Consider the following 23,302-nt stretch of genomic DNA (forward strand, 5'->3'; position numbering starts at 1 on the left):
TATGAAATCATATTCCAAATGCACAAAAAATATGCCTTATGCACAAGCAAAAACAACCCAAAAAATTATGTCAATAAAATATGTCAACAGTATGTCCATACAGCTCTTATACATGTGTAATTGACATAACAATCGAAAAAAATTCGAAAAACGGTCCAGAAACCACTTTTTTATAAGGTGATAAGTTTTCAACAAAAAAAATCATTTTATCAAAATCTGAGACTTGGGTAAGAATTGGGTATCATTTGCTGTATGAAAATCCAAGGTGGAGCGCGCTCGCCATCTAAAGGAAATTTGGGGTGTTACAATTGGCAATTGCCATCGGAAAATTGCCATATGATTGGCCCGGAGATGGGCCGCTTTGGGTGGTTTTTGCAATCGTGTGTATGATTCTTGCTATGCCAATATGTTCCCATGTTATTTTGTCCAAATCAGGGGGGTATTCCCTTACATTTCAGATCATTTAACAGGTTCCCTTATCCAGGCAGGTTCCCTTATCCAGGCAGGTTCCCTTATCCAGGCAGGTTCCCTTATCCAGGCAGGTTCCCTTATCCAGGCAGGTTCCCTTATCCAGGCAGGTTCCCTTATCCAGGCAGGTTCCCTTATCCAGGCAGGTTCTCTTATCCAGGCAGGTTCTCTTATCCAGGCAGGTGCCCTTATCCAGGCAGGTGCCCTTATCCAGGCCGACGTCCAGGCAGGGCGTACAGTTAAGGTACAGCAGCTGTTTCACAATTCATTGATATCAATTCCTTTGACAGCAATCTCTATTCTCCATTTGTTCTCTAGTATGTACTGGATATATAGATATAGGGTTACTTCCCAAATTGCAACCAATTCCCTATTTTATGCACTACTGTTGTCCCCTGGTCAAAAGTAGTGCACTACACGGGGAATACAGTGCCATTGGGACATAAACCATTTTGTTCAGCATTTCATCAGGTTCAATAGAATCAAGTTAAACCTCAGCAAACAGCTTTATTATTGTCAACTAGGTCACGGCTCTGTCAACCAGGAAATGACAACAGCACAGTAAGCCTACCGGTGGTGGGGAATACCATGATGTCACCTTTTTATACAGCTGTGAGGTGCAGATAAGGACTCGGCAGTATCTAGATGATAGACTTAGGCTACGTCCCAAATTGGACCCTATTCCCCATATAGACCACTTCTGTTGACCAGAGCCCTATGGTCCTCCCTTGTGGGTCCTCCCTTGTGGGCCTTGGTCAAACGTAGTGCGCTAGGGAATAGGGTGCCATTTGAGACGTGGACTTCCTGTATCTGTCTGACCAGTTAAGTGTGCCCTACTTCTAGCCTGTAATCAACTAGCTTTCATGACCAAGTGTCAGTGACATGACGTCTGGCTGCTAGTCAGGAGACGCAACACTGATCGTCACGCGGCTAGAGAGACACCTCCGCTGGGGAGGGCTCAGGTTGGGTCTGGGGAGGGCTCAGGTTGGGTCTGGGGAGGGCTCAGGTTGGGTCTGGGGAGGGTTCAGGTTGGGTCTGGGGAGGGCTCAGGTTGGGTTGGGTCTGGGGAGGGCTCAGGTTGGGTCTGAGGAGGGCTCAGGTTGGGTTGGGTCTGGGGAGGGCTCAGGCTGGGTTGGGTCTGGGGAGGGCTCAGGCTGGGTTGGGTCTGGGGAGGGCTCAGGTTGGGTCTGAGGAGGGCTCAGGTTGGGTCTGAGGAGGGCTCAGGTTGGGTCTGGGGAGGGCTCAGGTTTGGTTGGGTCTGTAACAGGCTTCTATGGGACAGTGGATGGTGTTTTATTGGGTCGGTGACTCTATGGGCCAGTGGATGGTGTTTTGATGGGTCGGTGGCTCTATAGAAGAGTGGATGGTGTTTTGATGGGTCGGTGGCTCTATGGGACAGTGGATGGTGTTTTGACGGGTCGGTGACTCTATGGGACAGTGGATGGTGTTTTGATGGGGCGGCGGCTCTATGGGACAGTGGATGGTGTTTTGACGGGTCGGTGACTCTATGGGACAGTGGATGGTGTTTTGATGGGGTGGCGGCTCTATGGGACAGTGGATGGTGTTTTGATGGGTCGGTGGCTCTATGGGACAGTGGATGGTGTTTTGACGGGTCGGTGACTCTATGGGACAGTGGATGGTGTTTTGACGGGTCGGTGACTCTATGGGACAGTGGATGGTGTTTTGATGAGTCGGTGGCTGGACATCACAAGACTTTATTAGTGTGTTGATGATGGTCTCCCTGTTCTGGTGTTTTTTTTCTTCCCAGGACTTCATCCTGGAGCACTACAGTGAAGATGGCTCCAGCTTCGAGGAGGAGATTGCTGACCTGATGGACCTGAGACAGGTACTTTCACCATAGGTCTCATAGCAATCTACCATGTCAGATGGGAAACTGGGTTTCTCTATGGAATCACCCACCACACATCTCCATCCCTGTCTTGTTGTATTTTGACCCTCTTTCCCCACCGTACCCACAGGCCTGTCGTACCCCCAGTCGCAATGACGCCGGCATCGAGACCCTGGCCAAGTACTTCAGCCACATGCCTCTACTGGAGAGCCGCTTCTTCTCCGCTACCCGCCCGATGGGCATCTTCTTTACTTGGTACGTTCCATCTCACTGTCTCCAATGCCCAGTCAATCGTGGTCTGATCCAGCCCAGGGGTCTAAGGTATCTATAGTAGCTTCCCCTGACTGTCTCCAAAACCCAGTCGACTTGTCAGTGAAAAGCACTTTTTGCCAGTCCTGTCTGGTCCATCGACGGTGGGTTTGTGCCCATAGGCGACGATGTTGCCGGTGATGTCTGGTGAGGACCTGCCTTACAACAGGCCTACAAGCCCTCAGTTCAGCCTCTCTCAGCCTATTGCAGACAGTCTGAGCACTGATGGAGGGATTGTGCGTTCCTGGTGTAACTCGGGCAGTTGTTGTTGCCATCCTGTACCTGTCCCGCAGGTGTGATGTTCAGATGTACCGATCCTGTGCAGGTGTTGTTACACGTGGTCTGCCACTACGAGGACCATCAGCTGTCCGTCCTGTCTCCCTGTAGCGCTGTCTTAGGCGTCTCACGGTACGGAGGTCAACATATCTGTCTCTCCCAGGGGTCAACATGTCTGTCTCTCCCGGGGGTCAACATGTCTGTCTCTCCCGGGGGTCAACATGTCTGTCTCTCCTGGGGGTCAACATGTCTGTCTCTCCCGGGGGTCAACGTGGTGTTTATGATTCCACTAGTGACCTCTCTGTCTGTCTGTCTCTCCCAGGGGTCAACATGTCTGTCTCTCTAGGGGTCAACATGGTGTTATTGATTCCACTAGTGACCTGTCTGTCTGTCTCTCTCCCAGGTATGACTCGTTCACAGGTGTCCCGGTGTGCCAGCAGAACCTGTCTCTGGAGAAGGCTAGTATTCTGTTCAACATCGGCGCTCTCTACACCCAGATCGGCACGCGCTCCAACCGCCAGACAGCCAACGGCCTCCAGGATGCCATCGCAGCCTTCCAGAAAGCTGCAGGTGAGGAGACGCGAGAATCACAGTCGGCTATGTCCCACATGGCACCTTAGTGCCCATAGTACCCACTATAGAGGGAATATGTAAGGAATAGGGCCCTGGTTAGAAGTAGTGTACTATATAGGGAATAGGGCCCTGGTTATAAGTAGTACACTATGTAGGGAATAGGGCTCTGGTTAGAAGTAGTGTACTATGTAGGGAATAGGGCCCTGGTTAGAAGTAGTGTACTATGTAGGGAATAGGGCCCTGGTTAGAAGTAGTGTACTATGTAGGGAATAGGGCCCTGGTTAGAAGTAGTGCACTATGTAGGGAATAGGGCCCTGGTTAGAAGTAGTGCACTATATAGGGAATAGGGCCCTGGTTAGAAGTAGTGCACTATGTAGGGAATAGGGCCCTGGTCTAAAGTAGTGCACTATGTAGGGAATAGGGTGCCATTTTGGACAACACCAGTGGCCATTACTACACTAACACAGCTAGACTCTAGTCATTGCCAATAACACTGGTGGAATATACAGTACACTCAGAGTTGGATTACAACCAACTGGAAGTGGTATGATGCTGCTGGAAGTGGTGGAAGTGGTATTGGAGGAAGTGGTATTGGAGGGCCAGTAGGAGGCACTCTTTCCTCTGGTCTAAAAAATATCCCAATGCCCCAGGGCAGTGATTGGGGACACTGCCCTGTGTAGGGTGCCGTCTTTCGGATGGGACGTTAAACGGGTGTCCTGACTCTCTGAGGTCATTAAAGATCCCATTGCACTTATCGTAAGAGTAGGGGTGTTAACCCCGGTGTCCTGGCTAAATTCCCAATCTGGCACTCATACCATCACGGCTGTCTAATCATCCCCAGCTTACAATTGGCTCATTCATCCCCCTCCTCTCCCCTGAAACTATTCCCCAGGTCGTTGCTGTAAATGAGAATGTGTTCTCAGTCAACTTACCTGGTAAAATAACGGTAAAATAAAAAAATAAAAATAAATAAACAAGAGGTTTACAAGATTTGATTTAGTTTTATACATTTTGTAAGTTTGTAGGTCACTTATTCCACAGTTGGTGCAGTGACCAGTTCTTTCCTTGTGCGATCTTTGTTTACCGTTTTAGGGGAAAAACAGCCCGTCAGAGAAAACCAGTTGACAATTTCATTTTCATAGTTTCAAATGTCATGTCAGAACAACTATTGACTGGCTACTGGTAAAGCTGAATCATTAACTCTCAATCAATCAATCAATCAATCAATCAATCAATCAATCAAATGTATTTATAAAGCCCTTCTTACATCAGCTGATATCTCAAAGTGCTGTACAGAAACCCAGCCTAAAACCCCCAAACAGCAAGCAATGCAGGTGTAGAAGCACGGTGGCTAGGAAAAACTCCCCTAGAAAGGCCAAAACCTAGGAAGAAACCTAGAGAGGAACCAGGCTATGAGGGGTGGCTCGTCCTCTTCTGGCTTCTCTAGTTTCCCCATGAATCATGTCCCACAGTACAGTACTGCCCCAAAGGCAGTCAAGCCAAACTAGGACAGTACTGCCCCAAAGGCCTAATGTCTAACGGTAGAAGCTGTGAGTAGTCGCGGTCTAGCGGTAGAAGCTGTGAGTAGTCGCGGTCTAGCGGCAGAAGCTGAGAGTAGTCGCGGTCTAGCGGCAGAAGCTGCGAGTAGTCGCGGTCTAGCGGCAGAAGCTGCGAGTAGTCGCGGTCTAGCGGCAGAAGCTGCGAGTAGTCGCGGTCTAGCGGCAGAAGCTGCGAGTAGTCGCGGTCTAGCGGCAGAAGCTGGGAGTAGTCGCGGTCTAGCGGCAGAAGCTGGGAGTAGTCGCGGTCTAGCGGCAGAAGCTGCGAGTAGTCGCGGTCTAGCGGCAGAAGCTGGGAGTAGTCGCGGTCTAGCGGTAGAAGCTGGGAGTAGTCGCGGTCTAGCGGCAGAAGCTGCGAGACGTCGCGGTCTAGCGGCAGACGCTGGGAGTCGTCGCCGTCTAGCGGCAGACGCTGGGAGTCGTCGCCGTCTAGCGGCAGACGCTGGGAGTCGTCGCCGTCTAGCGGCAGACGCTGGGAGTCGTCGCCGTCTAGCGGCAGACGCTGGGAGTCGTCGCCGTCTAGCGGCAGACGCTGGGAGTAGTCGCCGTCTAGCGGCAGACGCTGGGAGTAGTCGCCGTTCATTTTTAAGTTCATTTTTTATAAATGTAAACTCTTGTGTGAAAACTGGGTCATGCATGTTTTGGAGCATAAATTTTATCCGTAAGGAACGATTAGAAATGAGTCCTCCATCACCTGAAGGAGACGTTCACCCCCCAGCTATGACGAGTCCCTTCATACTCACCTCCCCCTCTCTCTCTCTGTCTCCCCCCCGTAGGAGTCCTCCATCACCTGAAGGAGACGTTCACCCCCAGCTATGACATGAGTCCCTTCATACTCACCTCCCCCACACTCTCTCTGTCTCCCCCCTGTAGGAGTCCTCCATCACCTGAAGGAGACGTTCACCCACACCCCCAGCTATGACATGAGTCCCTCCATGCTCAGTATGCTCATCAAGCTGATGCTGGCCCAAGCTCAGGAGTGTCTGTTTGAGAAGATCGCTCTGTCTGGCATCCGCAACGAGTTCTTCTCTCTCCTCAAGATGGCCCAAGAGGCTGCCAAGGTACATGTACAATAATGTTGAATCCTTTCTCCCACCGTCTACAGGCTGGTACAGACGGATTGATCTTGATTAAATCAGGTGTGTAGTACCACTGTTAGATGGATGGATTTGTCCGGTGACGTTCAATGGGTAACGTTCAACACATCTGCTTTGCCCTAATGGGGGTTCATCTGAGAGAGTTTCACCTTTAACGCTGAAAGTAAAGTAGTGCAAAGTAGTGCACTATGTAGGGAATAGGGTGGACATTGGGCTCTGGTCTAAAGTAGTGTACTATATAGGGAATAGTTTCATTTGCGATGTGTACTATAACAGTACATCTGTCCCCTCTCAGGTAGGATGTGTACTATAACAGTACATCTCTGTCCCCTCTCAGGTAGGATGTGTACTATAGCAGTACATCTCTGTCCCCCTCTCAGGTAGTATGTGTACTATAACAGTACATCTGTCCCCTCTCAGGTAGGATGTGTACTATACCAGTACATCTGTCCCCTCTCAGGTAGGATGTGTGCTATAACAGTACATCTCTGTCCCCTCTCAGGTAGGATGTGTACTATAACAGTACATCTGTCCCCTCTCAGGTAGGATGTGTACTATAACACTACATCTCTGTCCCCCTCTCAGGTAGTATGTGTACTATAACAGTACATCTCTGTCCCCCTCTCAGGTAGTATGTGTACTATAACAGTACATCTCTGTCCCCCTCTCAGGTAGGATGTGTAATATAACACTACATCTCTGTCCCCCTCTCAGGTAGTATGTGTACTCTATCCCCTCTCAGGTAGGATGTGTACTATAACACTACATCTCTGTCCCCCTCTCAGGTAGGATGTGTAATATAACACTACATCTCTGTCCCCCTCTCAGGTAGTATGTGTACTATAACAGTACATCTCTGTCCCCCTCTCAGGTAGTATGTGTACTATAACAGTACATCTCTGTGTGTCCCTCTCAGGTAGGAGACACCTATGACCAGGTACACCAGTCTATGATCCAGACTCCCATCAAGGACAACGTCCCGTTCTTCTGGTCCACCATGGCTCAGGTCAAGACCAACCACTATCGTTCACTGGCACACTACTTCCTGGCTACTGCGCTATTGGACCACCAGTGTAAGTCGAGAAGCCGTTAGCTAATCATATCCCTTCTGTGCGTGATCGAGAGGGAGGGGAGATGTGTAATGCCTGTTAGATACTAGATGGGTTTCCTGGACCTTACTGGAACAGACTGGTTCTGTTAGTTACTAGATGGGTTTCCTGGACCTTACTGGAACAGACTGGTTCTGTTAGTTACTAGATGGGTTTACTGGACCTTACTGGAACAGACTGGTTCTGTTAGTTACTAGATGGGTTTCCTGGACCTTACTGGATCAGACTGGTTCTGTTAGATACTAGATGGGTTTCCTGGACCTTACTGGTTCTGTTAGATACTAGACGGGTTTCCTGGATCTTACTGGAACAGACTGGTTCATTCACCCTCTTTCTTCTCACATGCCAAAGACATAATCTCAGGTATCAGTTTAAATGGACATTTAATGGACTCTTCTCATCAATACTTTTAGTGGAATCTCCCCACTGAGACCTTTAGTTTTATAAAGAGAGACAGAGAGACAGAGCAGCTCAGAGGACTGAGACCTTTAGTTTTATAAAGAGGACAGAGAGACAGAGCAGCTCAGAGGACTGAGACCTTTAGTTTTATAAAGAGGACAGAGAGACAGAGCAGCTCAGAGGACTGAGACCTTTAGTTTTATAAAGAGGACAGAGAGACAGAGCAGCTCAGAGGACTGAGACCTTTAGTTTTATAAAGAGGACAGAGAGACAGAGCAGCTCAGAGGACTGAGACCTTTAGTTTTATAAAGAGGACAGAGCAGCTCAGAGGACTGAGACCTTTAGTTTTATAAAGAGGACAGAGAGACAGAGCAGCTCAGAGGACTGAGACCGTTTAGTTGTATAAAGAGGACAGAGAAACAGAGCAGCTCAGAGGACTGAGACCTTTAGTTTTATAAAGAGGACAGAGAGACAGAGCAGCTCAGAGGACTGAGACCTTTAGTTTTATAAAGAGGACAGAGCGACAGAGCAGTGTAGAGTTTGAGTCTGTACCTCCATAGTCAGTTATAAATATTTATGTAACACGTCTTTTGTGTTGTTCAAACCAAACTGTCTCACAGTCCCAGGCTGGATCTGTCCTCTGCCAACACTGTCTTTCTGCCAACAGCCAAGGCTACATCCCTACAATCCCTGTCTCTGTGTTGGCATGTCCCTAATCCCTGTCTCTGTGTTGGCATGTCCCTAATCCCTGTCTCTGTGTTGGCATGTCCCTAATCCCTGTCTCTGTGTTGCCATGTCCCTAATCCCTGTCTCTGTGTTGCCATGTCCCTAATCCCTGTCTCTGTGTTGCCATGTCCCTAATCCCTGTCTCTGTGTTGGCATGTCCCTAATCCCCATCTCTGTGTTGCCGTGTCCCTAGTCCTGTCTCTGTGTTGCCATGTCCTAATCCTGTCTCCTGTCTCTGTGTTGCCATGTCCCTAATCCTGTCTCTGTGTTGCCGTGTCCCTAATCCCTGTCTCTGTGCTGCCACGTCCCTAATCCCCATCTCCTGTCTCTGTGTTGCCATGTCCCTAATCCCTGTCTCTGTGTTGCCATGTCCTAATCCCTGTCTCTGTGTTGCCACATCCCTAATCCCTGTCTCTGTGTTGCCACGTCCCTAATCCCTGTCTCTGTGTTGCCACATCCCTAATCCCTGTCTCTGTGTTGCCATGTCCTAATCCCTGTCTCTGTGTTGCCACATCCCTAATCCCCGTCTCTGTGTTGCCGTGTCCCTAATCCCCGTCTCTGTGTTGCCGTGTCCCTAATCCCCGTCTCTGGGTTGCCGTGTCCCTAATCCCCGTCTCTGTGTTGCCGTGTCCCTAATCCCCGTCTCTGTGTTGCCGTGTCCCTAATCCCTGTCTCTGTGTTGCCGTGTCCCTAATCACTGTCTCCTGTCTCTGTGTTGCCGTGTCCCTAATCCCTGTCTCCTGTCTCTGTGTTTCCAGTGAGACCCAGTGATGATGAGGACCAACAGGAGAAGGCTCTGTCCCAGGCGTATGATGCCATGCCAGATGGCCGCTCCGCACTCGACATCCTCAGGAAGAGAGAGGAGAGACGACACGTCGGTAAGGCTCCCAAACCCAATGCTATGTTTACACAGGTCTTTAATTATGTGGTTGAGGCCTAGATGCTGTCATTTAGATGGCCCCTGACTGTCTGGACTTTACACGCTGTCATTTAGAGAGTCCCTGACTGTCTGGACTCTACACACTGTCGTTTATATAGTCCCTGACTGTCTGGACTCTACACACTGTCATTTAGAGAGTCCCTGACTGTCTGGACTCTACACACTGTCATTTAGAGAGTCCCTAACTGTCTGGACTCTACACACTGTCATTTAGAGAGTCCCTGACTGTCTGGACTCTACACACTGTCATTTAGACAGTCCCTGACTGTCTGGACTCTACACACTGTCATTTAGAGAGTCCCTGACTGTCTGGACTCTACACACTGTCATTTAGAGAGTCCCTGACTGTCTGGACTCTACACGCTGTCATTTAGAGAGCCCCTGACTGTCTGGACTCTACACGCTGTCATTTAGAGAGCCCCTGACTGTCTGGACTCTACACGCTGTCATTTAGAGAGCCCCTGACTGTCTGGACTCTACACACTGTCGTTTATATAGTCCCTGACTGTCTGGACTCTACACCTTGTATACTTACTCACCTACCTTAATGACTCTCCCTCTCTCCACCTCCCCTTCCCTCCCCTCTCCTCCCCCAGGTAAGGCCCACCTGCGGCGGGCTGTGATGGGTCATGAGGAGGGTCTGAGGATCCATGGTCTGTGTCGTCACCTCAGGAAGCTGGATGTGCTGCAGGACATCCTCCAGGCCAGTCACAAACGCTCCCTGGCCAAGTTCAATGACAACGACCGAGAAGACGAGTTCACCGACTACCTGGAGGCTCCAGACATTATCTGTGAGTCAATCAATCAATCAATCAATCAAATGTATTTGTGACGCTCCAGACATTTGTGAGTGAACCTCTTATTGGGAACTCAATCAATCAATCAATCAATCAATCAACCAACCAACCAATCAATCAACCCAAATCAAATGTATTTACAAAGCCCTTCTTACATCAGCTGATATGTCAAAGTGCTGTACAGAAACCCAGCCTAAAACCCACAAACAGCAAGCAATGCAGGTGTAGAAGCACGGTGGCTAGGAAAAACTCCCTAGAAAGGCCAGAACCTAGGAAGAAACCTAGAGGAACCAGGCTCTGAGGGGTGGCCAGTCCTCTTCTGGCTGTGCCAGGTGGAGATTATAACAGAACATGGCCAAGATGTTCAAATGTTCATAGATGACCAGCAGGGTCAAATAATAATAATCACAGTGGTTGTCGAGGGTTCAACAGGTCAGCACCTCAGGAGTAAATGTCAGTTGGCTTTTCATAGCCAATCATTGAGAGTATCTCTACTGCTCCTGCTGTCTCTAGAGAGTTGAAAACAGCAGGTCTGGGACAAGTAGCACGTCCGGTGAACAGGTCAGGGTTCCATAGCCGCAGGCAGAACAGTTGGTGGACTGGGGACAGCAAGGGGTCATCATGTCCGGTAGTCCTGAGGCATGGTCCTAGGGCTCACGTCCTCCTCCGAAAGAAAGAAAGAGAGAATTAGAGAGCATACTTAAATTCACACAGGACACCGGATAAGACAGGGGAAATACTCCAGATATAATAGACTGACCCTAGCCCCCCGACACAAACTACTGCAGTATAAATACTGGAGGCTGAGACAGGAGGGGTCAGGAGACACTGTGGCCCCATCCGATGAAACCCCCGGACAGGGCCAAACAGGTAGGATATAACCCCACCCACTTTGCCAAAGCACAGCCCCCACACCACTAGAGGGATTTCTTCAACCACCAACTTACCATCCTGAGACAAGGCCGAGTATTGCCCACAAAGATCTCCACCACGGCACGGCACAACTCAAGGGGGGGGGGGGGCGCCAACCCAGACAGGAAGACCACGTCAGTGACTCAACCCACTCAAGTGACGCACATACAAATCATTAAAATCCAGACGGAAAATATTTACACAAGAAGCAACCTAATATCACAGTCAAACTCTCTGTCGTTTAGTACGTTCACCATAGGTTTTTGATGGGATTCGGTTCTGGACTTATCACTTGCCACTCTAGAACAGTTTGTTGTTTTATTCTTGAAACCAACCTTATTTAAAAGCCTTTTTACTCACTCTGGTTCCACATTACTGTTGATTCAATACAACTGACTTCCAAATGTACTTCATGTAGAGTGAGTGAGTGAGTGAGTGAGTGAGTGAGTGAGTGAGTGAGTGAGTGAGTGAGTGAGTGACAGACGGAGAGACTGAGAGAGAGAGACGGAGAGACTGAGAGAGAGAGACGGAGAGACTGAGAGAGAGAGAGACGGAGAGACTGAGAGAGAGAGAGACGGAGAGACTGAGAGAGAGAGAGACGGAGAGACTGAGAGAGAGAGAGACGGAGAGACTGAGAGAGAGAGAGACGGAGAGACTGAGAGAGAGAGAGACGGAGAGACTGAGAGAGAGAGAGACGGAGAGACTGAGAGAGAGAGACTGAGAGAGAGAGAGAGAGAGACTGACAGAGACTGAGAGAGAGAGAGAGAGACTGACAGACTGAGACTGAGAGAGACTGACAGACTGAGAGAGACTGACAGAGACTGAGACTGAGTGAGAGAGACGGAGAGACTGAGAGAGAGAGACGGAGAGACTGAGAGAGAGACGGAGAGACTGAGAGAGAGAGAGACGGAGAGACTGAGAGAGAGAGAGACGGAGAGACTGAGAGAGAGAGAGACGGAGAGACTGAGAGAGAGAGAGACGGAGAGACTGAGAGAGAGAGACTGAGAGAGAGAGAGACTGAGAGAGACAGAGACTGAGAGAGAGAGAGAGAGAGACTGACAGAGACTGAGAGAGAGAGAGAGAGACTGACAGACTGAGACTGAGAGAGACTGACAGACTGAGAGAGACTGACAGAGACTGAGACTGAGTGAGAGAGACTGAGACTGAGTGAGACTGAGTGAGACTGAGACTGAGTGAGAGAGACTGAGAGAGACTGAGAGAGACTGAGTGAGACTGAGAGAGAGAGAGACTGAGAGAGACAGAGACTGAGAGAGAGAGAGAGAGACTGACAGAGACTGAGAGAGAGAGAGAGAGACTGACAGACTGAGACTGAGAGAGACTGACAGACTGAGAGAGACTGACAGAGACTGACAGACTGAGACTGAGAGAGACTGACAGACTGAGAGAGACTGACAGAGACTGAGACTGAGTGAGAGAGACTGAGACTGAGTGAGACTGAGTGAGACTGAGTGAGAGAGACTGAGAGAGACTGAGAGAGACTGAGTGAGACTGAGAGAGACTGAGTGAGACTGAGTGAGACTGAGAGAGACTGAGAGAGACTGAGTCTGAGGAGAGAGACTGAGTCTGAGGAGAGAGACTGGAGAGAGACTGAGTCTGAGGAGAGAGACTGAGTCTGAGGAGAGAGACTGAGTCTGAGGAGAGAGACTGAGTCTGAGGAGAGAGACTGAGTCTGAGGAGAGAGACTGAGTCTGAGGAGAGAGACTGAGACTGAGAGAGACTGAGACTGAGAGAGACTGAGACTGAGAGAGACTGAGACTGAGAGAGACTGAGACTGAGAGAGACTGAGAGAGACTGAGAGAGACTGAGAGAGACTGAGAGACTGACTCTCTCTCGGACCTCATTACAATTGGTAGGTTCCATTGGTGTGTGGATTGTGAAATAACCTTTTAGACAGTTTAGTAGGTACAGGATGTTGTATTGATGTAATGTTTACGGTGTCGTCATGCTCTCCCTGTACTCCAGAGGGACGTTGTTGTGGTAATAAACAGACCTGTTTTCCTTCCTCAGCTAAAACGGAGCACAAAGCAGAGATGGAATCACCCATGTCCACAAAGGTGAAAGTCACAGACTTTTTCCGGAGGCTGGTATGTGGGCTTACTAATTTTTTAACGTTCTAACGTTTCAGGGTTGCTGTCCCCGGGACACCGATTTTTAAAACCCCTAGTCCTGGACTATGAAACTTGGTGAATGGAGAATCACAAGTGACTCTTTAAACTAGTTTTTTTATAGTCCGGGACTAAGATTAATCTGTGTCCAGGAAACCGGCCCTTCGTGTAAAGTGTCTATGGTTTATTCAGAAAATGGCATTACAAAGCTCTGGATTTGTGTTTTTTTTAAAACAGTTAAATTCAGTTCAAATTTCTCTGAACACCCAGACGGTGTGGTGCTGTTTTCTGGATCCAAACCCAACAGAACCACTATGGCAGTACTAACATTAACCCTGGAGACAGGGATCCAACCCCAACAGAACCACTATGGCAGTACTAACATTAACCCTGGAGACAGGGATCCAACCCCAACAGAACCACTATGGCAGTACTAACATTAACCCTGGAGACAGGGATCCAACCCCAACAGAACCACTATGGCAGTACTAACATTAACCCTGGAGACAGGGATCCAACCCCAACAGAACCACTATGGCAGTACTAACATTAACCCTGGAGACAGGGATCCAACAGAACCACTATGGCAGTACTAACATTAACCATGGAGACAGGGATCCAACAGAACCACTATGGCAGTACTAACATTAACCCTGGAGACAGTGATCCAACCCCAACTGAACGGGTCAACTCTAAGTCATTAGCGGTGGTGTTGAACTCTGTTAATACGCCTCTTTACTCAGTCACCTTGTCTTGGTGAATCAATAACATTAACAGTGGTGGTGTCCCAAACGTACCCTCATCTGTTCCCTACATAGTACCCTACCTTTGGACCAGGCTCCATATTGCCCTACCTTTGGACCAGGCTCCATATTGCCCTACCTTTGGACCAGGCTCCATAGTGCCCTACCTTTGGACCAGGCCCCATAGTGCCCTACCTTTGACCAGGCCCCATATTGCCCTACCTTTGACCAGGCCCCATAGTACCATTTGGGATGCACACTTGTCAGTCCTATCGAGGTTGGGGTGTCCATGGGAAGTTTTCATAATAACCTGTCCCCCCAATAATAACCTGTCCCCCCCATGATAACCTGGTCCCCCCCATGATAACCTGTCCCCCCATAATAACCTGTCCCCCCCATGAAAACCTGTCCCCCCCATAATAACCTGTCCCCCCCATGATAACCTGTCCCCCCCATAATAACCTGTCCCTCCCATAATAACCTGTCCCCCCCTCCATAATAACCTGTCCCCCCTCCATAATAACCTGTCCCCCCTCCATAATAACCTGTCCCCCCTCCATAATAACCTGTCCCCCCTCCATAATAACCTGTCCCCTCCCATAATAACCTGTCCCCTCCCATAATAACCTGTCCCCTCCCATAATAACCTGTCCCCTCCCATAATAACCTGTCCCCCCCATGATAACCTGGTCCCCCCCATGATAACCTGGTCCCCCCCCATGATAACCTGTCCCCCCCATGATAACCTGTCCCCCCCATGATAACCTGTCCCCCCCATGATAACCTGGTCCCCCCATAATAACCTGTCCCTCCCATAATAACCTGTCCCCCCTCCATAATAACCTGTCCCCCCCCCCCTCCAGGGTCCTCTGTCAGTGTTCTCTGCTAAGCTACGCTGGACAGCTCCTCGCACCGTCAGGTTAAGACTGGAGGACAGAGACCTGGGCTTCACCCTGAGAGGAGACCCTGTACCTGTCCAGGTTACCTCCCTGGACCCACTCTGCCCTGCCGCTGTGAGTCTGCTATACTACTGGTTACTGGGGGGGGGGGGGGGTAGGCTGACGCACACTTAGGCTAAAGGGGGGGAAGATTTAGCCGGACGCACACTTAGGCTAATGAGGGGGGAGGGTTTTGTGCTTAAGGTCGTTGTCCTGTTGGAAGGTGAACCTTCGCCCAAGTCTGAGGTCCTGAGTGCTCTGGAGCAGGTTTTCATCAAGGATCTCTATGTACTTTGCTCCGTTCATCTTTCCCTCCATCCTGACTAGTCTCCCAGTCCCTGCCGCTGAAAAACATCCCCACAGCATGATGCTGCCACCACCATGCTTCACCGTAGGGATGGTGCCAGGTTTCCTCCAGACGTGACACTTGGCATTCAGGCCATAGAGTTCAATCTTGGTTTCATCAGACCAGAGAATCTTGTTTCTCATGATCTGAATGTCCTTTAGGTGCCTTTTGGCAAACTCCAAGCGGGCTGTCATGCGCCTTTTTACTGAGGAGTGGCTTCCGTCTGGCCACTCTACCATAAAGGCCTGATTGGTGGAGTGCTGCAGAGATGGTTGTCCTTCTGGAAGTTTCTCCCATCTCCACAGAGGAACTCTGGAGCTCTGTCAGAGTGACCATCAGGTTCTTGGTCACCTCCCTGACCAAAGCCCTTCTCCCCCGATTACACTGTAAATCCCCCCCACTAGTACTTTAATGAAGACGGCTTCTCCATCCCAGAGGGGAAATCAATCATTTCCAGGGGCATTTAATAGTCTGGTCGACCTAAATGCCAGAACTGAACAAGAAAAGGTCAACCAGTGAAGAACAAACACCATTGTAAATACAACCCATATTTATGTTGATTTATTTTCCCTTTTCTACTTTTAACTATTTGCACATCGTTACAACACTGTAAATAGACATTTATATGACAACTGAAAGGTCTCTCTTCCTCTGGAACCTCTATGAGGGTAATGTTTACTGTTTATTTTTATTGTTTATTTCACTTTTTTGTTTCTGATCTATTTCACTTGCTTTGGAAATCTAAACACGTTTCCCATGCCAGTATAGCCCTTTTGAATTGAATTGAAGGAGAGATCTATTTAGGGTGCCATTTCAGACAGTGTTATATCTGGGACTGACCCCCCCCTTGTTAAAAGCCTCCTTTCACCTGTTGTTCATGACTAAATGTTGTTATCTCTCCGTTACCAGGTTGACGGGCTGAAAGATGGGGACTACATTGTTGCCGTGGGAGACACGGACTGTAAGTGGATGGTAGTGAGCGAGGTGATGCGGCTTCTGAAGGACGTGGACGAGGACGGGATCGACATCCGCGTTGTTAGCTTGATGGACAGCGGCCTGCCCATGGTAAGGTCCGCCCTCTGGCTCTGATTGGCTCCCGAGGAAGCCCGCGAGGTCCTTGTTGGCTCCCGAGGAAGCCCGGGAGGTCCTTGTTGGCTCCTGAGGAAGCCCGCGAGGTCCTTGTTGGCTCCTGAGGAAGCCCGCGAGGTCCTTGTTGGCTCCTGAGGAAGCCCGCGAGGTCCTTGTTGGCTCCTGAGGAAGCCCGCGAGGTCCTTGTTGGCTCCTGAGGAAGCCCGCGAGGTCCTTGTTGGCTCCTGAGGAAGCCCGCGAGGTCCTTGTTGGCTCCTGAGGAAGCCCGCGAGGTCCTTGTTGGCTCCTGAGGAAGCCCGCGAGGTCCTTGTTGGCTCCTGAGGAAGCCCGCGAGGTCCTTGTTTGGCTCCTGAGGAAGCCCGTGAGGTCCTTGTTGGCTCCTGAGGAAGCCTGGAAGGTCGCCCTTTCTGTTTCCTCAGTTGTGACCGACAGGCGATGGCAGATAAATTGCATTAAGTTGTTATCAGGGCTGTCAAACTCTCAGCTCTCGATGAGGAGTTCCTCTCTCTCTCAGCTTGGTGATTACACACAGAAGGTGCCGTTTCCCATTTGAAAGGGCTCTTTTTTTCATTTAGTCAAACTACTGCAGGAAGCTTTTATATTGTGTGACAATACCCAGAGTTTTGGGGGATAAAAAAAAAAAAAAACATAAAGTTTCACTCATTTCAGTAGAAATTAGAAATGTTTAATCTTTAACTGTAGTAATATCCTTTCTCTCTCTCTCTCCCTCTCCCTCTCACCTCTCACCTCTCTCCCTCCCCTTCTCTCTCTCTCTCTCTCCTCCCCTTCTCTCTCTCTCTCTCTCTCTCTCTCCCCTTCTCTCTCTTCATCTCTCTCTCCCCTTCCTCGCTCTTCTCTTCTCTCTCACCCTTCTCTCTCTCTCTCTCTCTCCCCTTCTCTCTCTCTCTCTCTCTCTCGCGTCATCATCTCTCTCTCCTGCCTCCCTCTCTCCCCCTTTCCCTCTTCTCCCCTCTCCCTCTTTCTCTCCCTCTCGCCTCGCTCTTTCTTCCCTCGTCTCCTCTTACTCCCTCTCTCTCCCTCTCCCCTTTTCTCCCTCTCTCTCTCCCTCTCCCCTTTTCTCCCTCTCTCTCTCCCTCTCCCCTTTTCTCCCTCTCTCTCTCTCCCTCTCCCCCTTGTCTCTCTCTCTCTCTCTCCCTCTCCCCTTGTCTCTCTCTCTCTCCCTCTCCCCTTGTCTCTCTCTCTCTCTCTCCCTCTCCCCTTGTCTCTCTCTCTCTCTCTCCCTCTCCCCCTTGTCTCTCTCTCTCTCTCTCCCCTCTCCCCTTGTCTCTCTCTCTCTCTCTCTCCCTCTCCCCTTGTCTCTCTCTCTCTCTCTCTCTCCCTCTCCCCTTGTCTCTCTCTCTCTCTCTCTCTCCCTCTCCCCTTGTCTCTCTCTCTCCCTCTCCCTCTCCCCTTGTCTCTCTCTCTCCCTCTCCCTCTCCCCTTGTCTCTCTCTCCCTCTCTCTCTCTCCCTCTCCCTCTCCCCTTGTCTCTCTCTCTCCCTCTCCCCTTTTCTCTCCCTCTCCCCTTTTCTCTCTCTCCCTTGTCTTCCTTCCCTCAGCCCACTAAGAGTGCCACGTACTGCGGAGGTATCCCTAAGACTTACTCCATGATCTGCCTGGCCTTCGACGACGACAAGAGCCCCAAGGGTCGCAAGGTGACCAAGAAGGGCTCCTTCCTGTCCTGGGGCGTGAAGAATCATCTGAAGAGCTCCAGCACCCTTAGCCTCCCTACAGCAGACTACTCTGGAACACTGCCTTGGAACAAACCCTGTCCCACGTTCCCTTCCTCCAGCTCCTACAACGACCCCGCTCTTTACTAGAGAAGGACCTGAAACATACTGGACTGTACACACACACACACACACACACACACACACACACACCCACACTCTACTGGGTTAGAGAATACTGTGTTAAGGTCCCAAATGGCACCCTATTCCCCATATAGTGCAGTACTTTGGAGGTCTATGGGCTCTGGTCTAAAGTAGTGCACTATATAGGGAATAGGGTGCCATAGGGCTCTGGTCTAAAGTAGTGCACAGGGTGCCATAGGGCTCTGGTCTAAAGTAGTGCACTGTATAGGGAATAGGGTGCTATAGGGCTCTGGTCTAAAGTAGTGCACTATATAGGGAATAGGGTGCCCATTGTGGAGCAGCCTGAGAACCCATAATGTGTTTTCAGTAAAGGCACAGGTTTTGCACAGTCAGTAAAGATACAGGTTTTGCACAGTCAGTAAAGATACAGGTTTTGCACAGTCATAGCCCGTTGTGCTATTTACACATTAGAGTGGTGGTCTCTGTTGTTGATGCACTGTGCGTTGCTTCTCAGAGTTGGGACACGGTTATGGAGGAGGAGAGGCTGTAGTATTAACACAGCAAGACTGACTGGTTTGGTCCAGCTATGTTACAGTGCAATTATCTCCACTAGTCCCTATGTCACCCCTATGTATGTACTGGCTGTATTTTTACCTTCCATACTCCACTAGTCCCTATGTCACCCCTTTGTGTGTACTGGCTGTATTTTTACCTTCCATACTCCACTAGTCCCTATGTCACCCCTATGTATGTACTGGCTGTATTTTTACCTTCCATACTCCACTAGTCCCTATGTCACCCCTATGTATGTACTGGCTGTATTTTTACCTTCCATACTCCACTAGTCCCTATGTCACCCCTATGTATGTACTGGCTGTATTTTTACCTTCCATACTTTTTTTAAAATGAAGGACTTTATAGAATGCCATGGATCATTGGCTGGTTTTTATCTGGATCCGTGATTGGCTGGTTTTTATCTGGATCTGTGATTGGCTGGTTTTTATCTGGATCTGTGATTGGCTGATTATTGACTACACAAAACACATTTTAACTGGAAAACAAATGTGTTTATACAACAGGAAAACCTGCTCTTTCCATGACATAGACTGACCAGGTGAAAGCTATGATCCCTTACTGATGTCACCTGTTAAATCCACTTCAATCAGTGTCGATGAAGGGGAGGAGACAGGTTGAAGAAGGATTTTTAAGCCTTGAGTCAATTGAGACATGGATTGTGTATGTGTGCCATTCAGAGGGTGAAAGAGCAAGACTAAATATTTAAGTGCCTTTGAACTGGGGTGTGGTAGTAGAGTTCATGCCCCGACACGTTGAGGCTGTTCTGGCGCGTTGAGGCTGTCCTGGCGCATTGAGGCTGTCCTGGCGCATTGAGGCTGTCCTGGCGCATTGAGGCTGTCCTGGCGCATTGAGGCTGTCCTGGCGCATTGAGGCTGTCCTGGCGCATTGAGGCTGTCCTGTCGCATTGAGGCTGTCCTGTCGCATTGAGGCTGTCCTGTCGCATTGAGGCTGTCCTGTCGCATTGAGGCTGTCCTGGCGCATTGAGTCTGTCCTGGCGCATTGAGGCTGTCCCGGCGCATTGAGGCTGTCCCGGCGCATTGAGGCTGTCCCGGCGCATTGAGGCTGTCCCGTCGCATTGAGGCTGTCCCGTCGCATTGAGGCTGTCCCGTCGCATTGAGGCTGTCCCGGCGCATTGAGGCTGTCCTGGCGCATTGAGGCTGTCCTGGCGCATTGAGGCTGTCCTGGCGCATTGAGGCTGTTCTTGAGGGCAAAAAGGCGTTGTCACACTATATTAGGAAGGTGTTCTTAATGTTTTGTATACTCGGTGTGTACAACGTTGATATTCTAATGTAAATAATATCATGTTATACTATGGAGATATCCCACTATGTAAAAGGTGAAGGATGTAACTCTTGAACCAGGAACTGATACGTCTGTAGTGAGTGTGTGTGTGGGTGATAGACTAACACAATGCGCTGTAAGCTGAGGAAAATTAGATTTTTTTTATTTTATTTTATTTTATTTTTGTGTCATTTCTTGTTAAGACAATTACTGTGGTTGAATGAAGGAATATTGTGTGTGTGGTGGGCTGTTCTGATGTAGGCCTTGTGAAATCTCTGTGTTTTTACATTTGATTGGCATGTCAGGGGAGGGAGGGGGAGAGAGGGGGCCTGAGTTAAAGGGGAAAAGAGGAGGGAGGGAGAGGTGGCCTGGGTTGAGGGGAATAGAGGAGAGAGGGAGAGGGGGCCTGGGTTGAGGGGAAAAGAGGAGAGAGGGAGAGGGGGCCTGGGTTGAGGGGAATAGAGGAGAGAGGGAGAGGGGGCCTGGGTTGAGGGGAAAAGAGGAGAGAGGGAGAGGGGGCCTGGGTTGAGGGGAATAGAGGAGAGAGGGAGAGGGGGCCTGGGTTGAGGGGAATAGAGGAGAGAGGGAGAGGGGGCCTGGGTTGAGGGGAATAGAGGAGAGAGGGAGAGGGGGCCTGGGTTGAGGGGAATAGAGGAGAGAGGGAGAGGGGGCCTGGGTTGAGGGGAAAAGAGGAGAGAGGGAGAGGGGGCCTGGGTTGAGGGGAAAAGAGGAGAGAGGGAGAGGGGGCCTGGGTTGAGGAGAATAGAGGAGAGAGGGAGAGGGGGCCTGGGTTGAGGGGAATAGAGGAGAGAGGGAGAGGGGGCCTGGGTTGAGGGGAAAAGAGGAGAGAGGGAGAGGGGGCCTGGGTTGAGGGGAATAGAGGAGAGAGGGAGAGGGGGCCTGGGTTGAGGGGGAAAAAGTGTACAGGATGGAGAAAGGGGCCTTGAGCAGTGTACTAAACCACCACCAACAACAAAAATCCTCTGGGCCATCAAGACATAGCTCTCAACCTAAGCTTCTGACATATTGTAATAGTGAGTTCTATAACACAAGCCTTTAAATGAAACTGGTCTTTAGTGGAACTCAGATATCCATCCCCACTCCTCCTGTACTGCTGACTGGCAGCCATTTTAATGACAACCATTTTCTGGTCGAGCGAGGACAACTCTCCCTACCAATCGGACAGCTGTGGTTCTGTCTCTGTGAATGTTTGTAATATTTGCTGTTAACAAATGAAGGATATTTTTGTAAAAGGGAGAGACTGGTGTTGTGTTGTCTTTTTTTTTCAGTGTATTGCAGATGCTAACGTTAATATAGTCGTATATAACAGGTTAATGGTAATATCGCTAAGACTGGGTTCCATCGAAGGGAACAGTTCCCTGTTTTCATTCCACCATTGTGATTCTACTGGTCTCTACTGGTCTCTACTGGTCTCTGCTGGTTTCTACTGGTCTTTACTGGTTTCTACTAGTTTCTACTGGTTTCTACTGGATGTACACCTGTACATTTAGCTGACACTGCAGTGTTGCACTATTTCATTATCTACAAAGTAGATTATTATACGTTTGATAATCAAATTTATTTCTGTAATAAAATAAAAAAATAAAAATAAACATCTGAATATCTGTGTGTACGTTGTAAAGCGTTTGTGGACGGTAAAAGCGTTTGTGGACAGTAAAAGCGTTTGTAGACGGGTTAAGTTGTGAAGTCTGTTGGCTGTTGTAATGTATTTTCTGAGATCATTGTCTTCAAAGGTTTATGTAAAAAAATATATATATATATATATATTCTCACTGCGTTTCATCTTCTTTCAGGAAATGCCACTCATGGCTTTCTGAATTCTCCAAAGCAGCATATTGTATGCAGGTCATAGGTACTCTAGGTTTAGTTTGATTGTAACACACCTGTTGTACCCAGGACAGACACATTCCTTTTCTATCGCCCGTCTCATCTTTACTGAAGTCAATTATGGCTAAATAGTTGTTGTACAGTTTTTTTTTTATAATGCTTGTTTAAACTGTACTACTGACTATTGCCTTGCTAGTATGGTTTATAATGTATCGCTGTCCTGCTCAGTTATGTTTTTAAATATGAAGTGACATTTTATTATGAAGGAAAATGAATTGATGGGCATATTGACGTCATGTGTGTATGAATTGATATGATTTGAGTTGATACATTATTGTAAAGTATTAATCTTTTTGTTTCTGTTGGGAGGCATACAGTATACTGCATGATTATATAAAGTATTAATAATCTCTGTTTTTGGAGGCATATATTAAATATATCTTCACAGTCCTCATGTTCTTCTACAGTGTTGTGCGTCCCAAATGGCACCCTATTTCCCTATATAGTGAGCCCATAGAGCGCTGGTTAGAAGTAGTTCACTATACAAGGGGATAGGAGGCCATTTTGGATGTTTCCAAGGCTTCACTCTGTACCTACTTTCTTACTGCACAATACAAATTAGCTGTGGTGACAATGTCTTGCTGTTGATCAATGACCTTTGTTATTTTATCATCACGATGTATGTTTCTGTCAACTTGAATCTCAATAAACTACGGGAATAAACGGAATAGGTGACGCATCTTTCTGCCTTCCATAATAGGGGACATTACACACATAGTGGAGTGAGTTTGAGCAAAGTGTTATACAGTTTATAAAGACAAATCATTATTATAAAAACTGGTTGTTATGTATCCTAAATGCTGATTGGATGAGCAGCGGTCCCAAGCTGTGCTTTATTGGCCGTCACAGACACACCTATTCCTGCTAACAGGTCCATCTGAAAAATCACTGTGCCTTCCTTAAAAGGTACTGCATGGTCAATTTTTTTATTTTTTATTTCACCTTTATTTAACCAGGTAGGCAAGTTGAGAACAAGTTCTCATTTACAACTGCGACCTGGCCAAGATAAAGCAAAGCAGTTCGACACATACAACAACACACAGTTACACATGGAGTAAAACAAACATGCAGTCAATAATACAGTAGAAAAATAAGACTATATACAATGTGAGCAAATGAGGTGAGATAAGGAAGGTATAGGCAAAAAGGCCATGGTGGCAAAGTAAATACAATATAGCAAGGTCTGCATTGGCCGTGCAGCATTTACGGTGATATGGCCTCTGCAGAAAGCAGGGCAATCGTAATTCTAGTGCTTCGCAGAGCGACACAGAGCCGTTGTCAAGGAAGTGAGTTTCTACAGGACCTCCCGCCTCCTCACCTACCGTCAACCAATCATGTTAATGCAAAACTATATTTAAGCCGTTCGTATTGTTCCTAGAATTTTGCGAGACGTACGGCGACGCAGCACCATCCATACAGCGACTGCAGATCAACCATAAATTGGCTTCAATAATCGCATGTTGCTGTCCGA

At 48.7% G+C, this 23,302-nt stretch overlaps 1 protein-coding gene across 1 annotated transcript in view; it reads left to right on the forward strand.

Annotated features, from left to right (window-relative positions):
* The window catches only part of LOC115202554 (rhophilin-2), a 54,478-nt gene extending 36,235 nt beyond the window's left edge, over nt 1–18,243 (forward strand). The window contains exons 6-16 of the mRNA XM_029766676.1: nt 2,237–2,314; nt 2,448–2,572; nt 3,306–3,472; nt 5,905–6,092; nt 7,045–7,201; nt 9,121–9,240; nt 9,899–10,093; nt 13,040–13,116; nt 14,744–14,893; nt 16,074–16,229; nt 17,812–18,243. Of these exons, the coding sequence (XP_029622536.1) occupies nt 2,237–2,314; nt 2,448–2,572; nt 3,306–3,472; nt 5,905–6,092; nt 7,045–7,201; nt 9,121–9,240; nt 9,899–10,093; nt 13,040–13,116; nt 14,744–14,893; nt 16,074–16,229; nt 17,812–18,072 (1,674 nt within the window). The 3' untranslated portion in view covers nt 18,073–18,243. The remainder of the gene's footprint in view (nt 1–2,236; nt 2,315–2,447; nt 2,573–3,305; nt 3,473–5,904; nt 6,093–7,044; nt 7,202–9,120; nt 9,241–9,898; nt 10,094–13,039; nt 13,117–14,743; nt 14,894–16,073; nt 16,230–17,811) is intronic.
* Nucleotides 18,244–23,302: the final 5,059 nt, after the last annotated feature.

The sequence above is a fragment of the Salmo trutta genome, chromosome 12 (assembly GCF_901001165.1).
Source record: "Salmo trutta chromosome 12, fSalTru1.1, whole genome shotgun sequence".
Classification (NCBI taxonomy): Eukaryota; Metazoa; Chordata; class Actinopteri; order Salmoniformes; family Salmonidae; genus Salmo; species Salmo trutta.